Source organism: Polyergus mexicanus, unplaced genomic scaffold, assembly GCF_030449975.1.
Source record: "Polyergus mexicanus isolate NDT 795.1 unplaced genomic scaffold, iyPolMexi1.0 SCAF_4, whole genome shotgun sequence".
NCBI classification, from domain to species: Eukaryota; Metazoa; Arthropoda; class Insecta; order Hymenoptera; family Formicidae; genus Polyergus; species Polyergus mexicanus.
Genome location: NW_027223324.1, coordinates 4597635 through 4600313, shown reverse-complemented (window position 1 = coordinate 4600313; position 2679 = coordinate 4597635). Strand labels below are relative to the sequence as shown.

The 2679-nt window shown below is 41.7% G+C and overlaps 1 protein-coding gene across 1 annotated transcript in view; it reads right to left on the bottom strand.

The window, feature by feature from the left end:
* The window catches only part of LOC138932697 (uncharacterized), a 2139-nt gene extending 1152 nt beyond the window's left edge, over positions 1-987 (bottom strand). The window contains exons 1-2 of the mRNA XM_070294788.1: positions 835-987; positions 285-367 (exon numbers count right to left, since the gene is read on the bottom strand). Coding sequence (XP_070150889.1) covers positions 285-367; positions 835-987 — 236 coding nt within the window. The remainder of the gene's footprint in view (positions 1-284; positions 368-834) is intronic.
* Between the last annotated feature and the right edge of the window lie 1692 nt (positions 988-2679).

The window sequence follows — 2679 nt, the reverse complement described above, 5'->3', positions numbered from 1 at the left end:
AAGCAGTGGTATCAACGCAGAGTACTACTTCGATAATTATCAAAATAAAATATAGAGAAATTTAAATAAAATAAAAAATACGTAAATGCGAGAAAGAAAAGAAAAATATTTTCAAATGCATTATTATTACAGTGACTGTTAATATCTTGCGACTCTTTATAGATTAAAATTAAATTTTGTCACGTACGTCATATAAATACCGTTTATTATCAAACATTTTGTATAACGCTCGAAGTAAACGGTTGTTATTTCTTAATTTCTAAAATAACTCATCATATACATACGGAGTTTGATGTTGCGGATGTTGCGTTTGATCTACAGCTTTGCTCGCCACAAGAGCGGCCTGCAGTAGCAGCGCTAATACAGCCTATAAATAAAGTTTACAAAGTGATAAATCCAAAGAAATCAACAACCAAAGTATCGACGTAATTTTATGAAAAAATATTTCTCCGACTCGCGGTGCGATCAACGAGAGAATCGAATGCATCCGGTCGAAAACGGCGTTCGCCAGAGACGCAGCCCATTCGATATAAACACACAAAAACGCGAGGAAACGCTTCGCGAAATAGACACGACTCTATAAACTCGAATTAGAGCACTGTAAAAAAGATATTTCAATATCGTATCTTTTTTTTCTTTTTAAATCGAAAGATTGACGCAACGCGCGAGATGACAAGTTGCAGGATTTTTCTCACGTGAGCGCGAAACGCGCGGCAAACTTAACATCGTAAAAATTGTGATAAGAAAGAGAAAATGAGGTGCAACAACTGACCGCGCATCCCGGGCGAATCCTCATATTTCTCGCAATGCCGCCCGTTGGGCTCGGGCGCGTGCCTCCTGTTCCCTGAGCGCAGGAAAACTTAGTTTACTTCGTTCAATCACCGGAACGTCGTAGTTATATAGGCGCGTATCCTCCCCGAAGGCATATCGCCGGTAGACGCTTCGCGGCGAGGAAGCCACGGTGGTGGCCAATGGAGGTGGATCCATCGGCCTTAAGTGGTGGAAATCGGCAGAATTCCATCCGGGGGGAAAGGTGGTAGAAGCGCCGTCGATTTGGGACCCGGGCCCCCCGGTGGATAAAACCCTCCCTTCTCCTCCTCTATCTCCTCTTGCGTTCTTTCTTTCCTTCGCCCCCACTTCCGGTACGCGACCGGACCTCCGTTGAGCCGTATCGTCGGAGAAAGTGATCGAGAGCTCGATCCGGCAGAAGCGAGCGAGCAGAACGATCGGAACGAATCCCCTTTTATTCGAGCGCGTCCGTCTCAACGGTGAAGTTCAAGCTCTCGCAAGGTTACGCGCGACAAGGTTACACACTGATTGCGATCTGGATTATACCGATTGCCGGACAGAGAGAGAGAGAGAGAGAGAGAGGAAGAAGGAGCGAAAATATCACGTTCGATTGCATCTCTTGGAATCAAGTTTCTTATTTTTTAAAACCTAACTCGATCGCTATGTCTTATTACGAATCTACCGTGAAAGTTGCCCTGTTTATTTCCTGTTGAGTATAGATAACAATATCTTTAATAGAAATGAATATATAAAAAGAAAGGCGACAAATTTTTCAATAATTTTACATACACATTTGACTTTCAAATCGTAGATGATTAGAATCTGTGATTTCAAAGCAAGTTTCAATTACATTAATTATTCTCTGCATAAAAAAAGAAAAATAAAATTTTTCTTTTTTCCAAAAATATAAAGAACCTTAGATGTTAATATCAAATGTTAATTTAAAAAGAGAAAGAATTTTAAAAAATTCCAAAATCTTATGCAACTCTAATTGTAATCGTATAATTTCAATTGCAATCCTCAAAGCGATACAATAAGCGAAATGAAATAAATATTAATGTTATCAATCGCAATAAGATCGGTTGAAACAGATCGAGGAGAGCCATATGGAATCGTTGCCATATAAAGAAGAATCGGCAGTCAGATCCTGTAATAAAGTAACGGGCCTTCATTGAAGCCCTTGGCTGTACTTGATCGAGTTTTGCGCGAAATTTATAACTTCTTCCTCCAATGACGTTCGGAGAAAGCGTACCGTGCAGGAACGATTTCGCGCACATACGACGCAAAGTGTATTTTCCGCTTTTTATCGTCAAGACAATGTTCATCGAGCTACGACCAAGTCGGGAAAATTAAATTTAACGAGGTCCATTCGCGAGATGCCACAATGATAAGCGAAAGCGCCCGGCGAAACGCTTCTCTCATTTTCGGAATGACTGTATCTCGAGAATCTCTGAATATCTGTCAAAAGCAAGAATTCTCGAAGGCGGAGGTTTATAAGCAGCGGTTAACGATAGGCGTTAAACCGCGTTAAGTGCGTATATCCGTTTAACACGTCGAGACCGAGACTCACGGATGAAAGTGAATTCCCCTTGGTTCGCGGCGACCGTTAGAGAGTTCGCGCACCTCGACATTCTCGCAACTTAAAGCCGCGAGGTAATGTCGCTATTCCGGTTTTCACAAATCAGTCACGGTTACTCATAGTGGCTGCTGCTCCAGATTTTCGAATCCGGACAAGAAAGCGATCCCGAAAAAAGCATCGGAGACGTTCATATCCAATGAATATGCCTCGGACATACGTTTTTAATCGGACACGCATTTTTTCGGTCATAAATGTATTCGTCTTGAAAGGAACCGGATTCGCGAAAATGTGTTGCGGAACAAATTAAACGT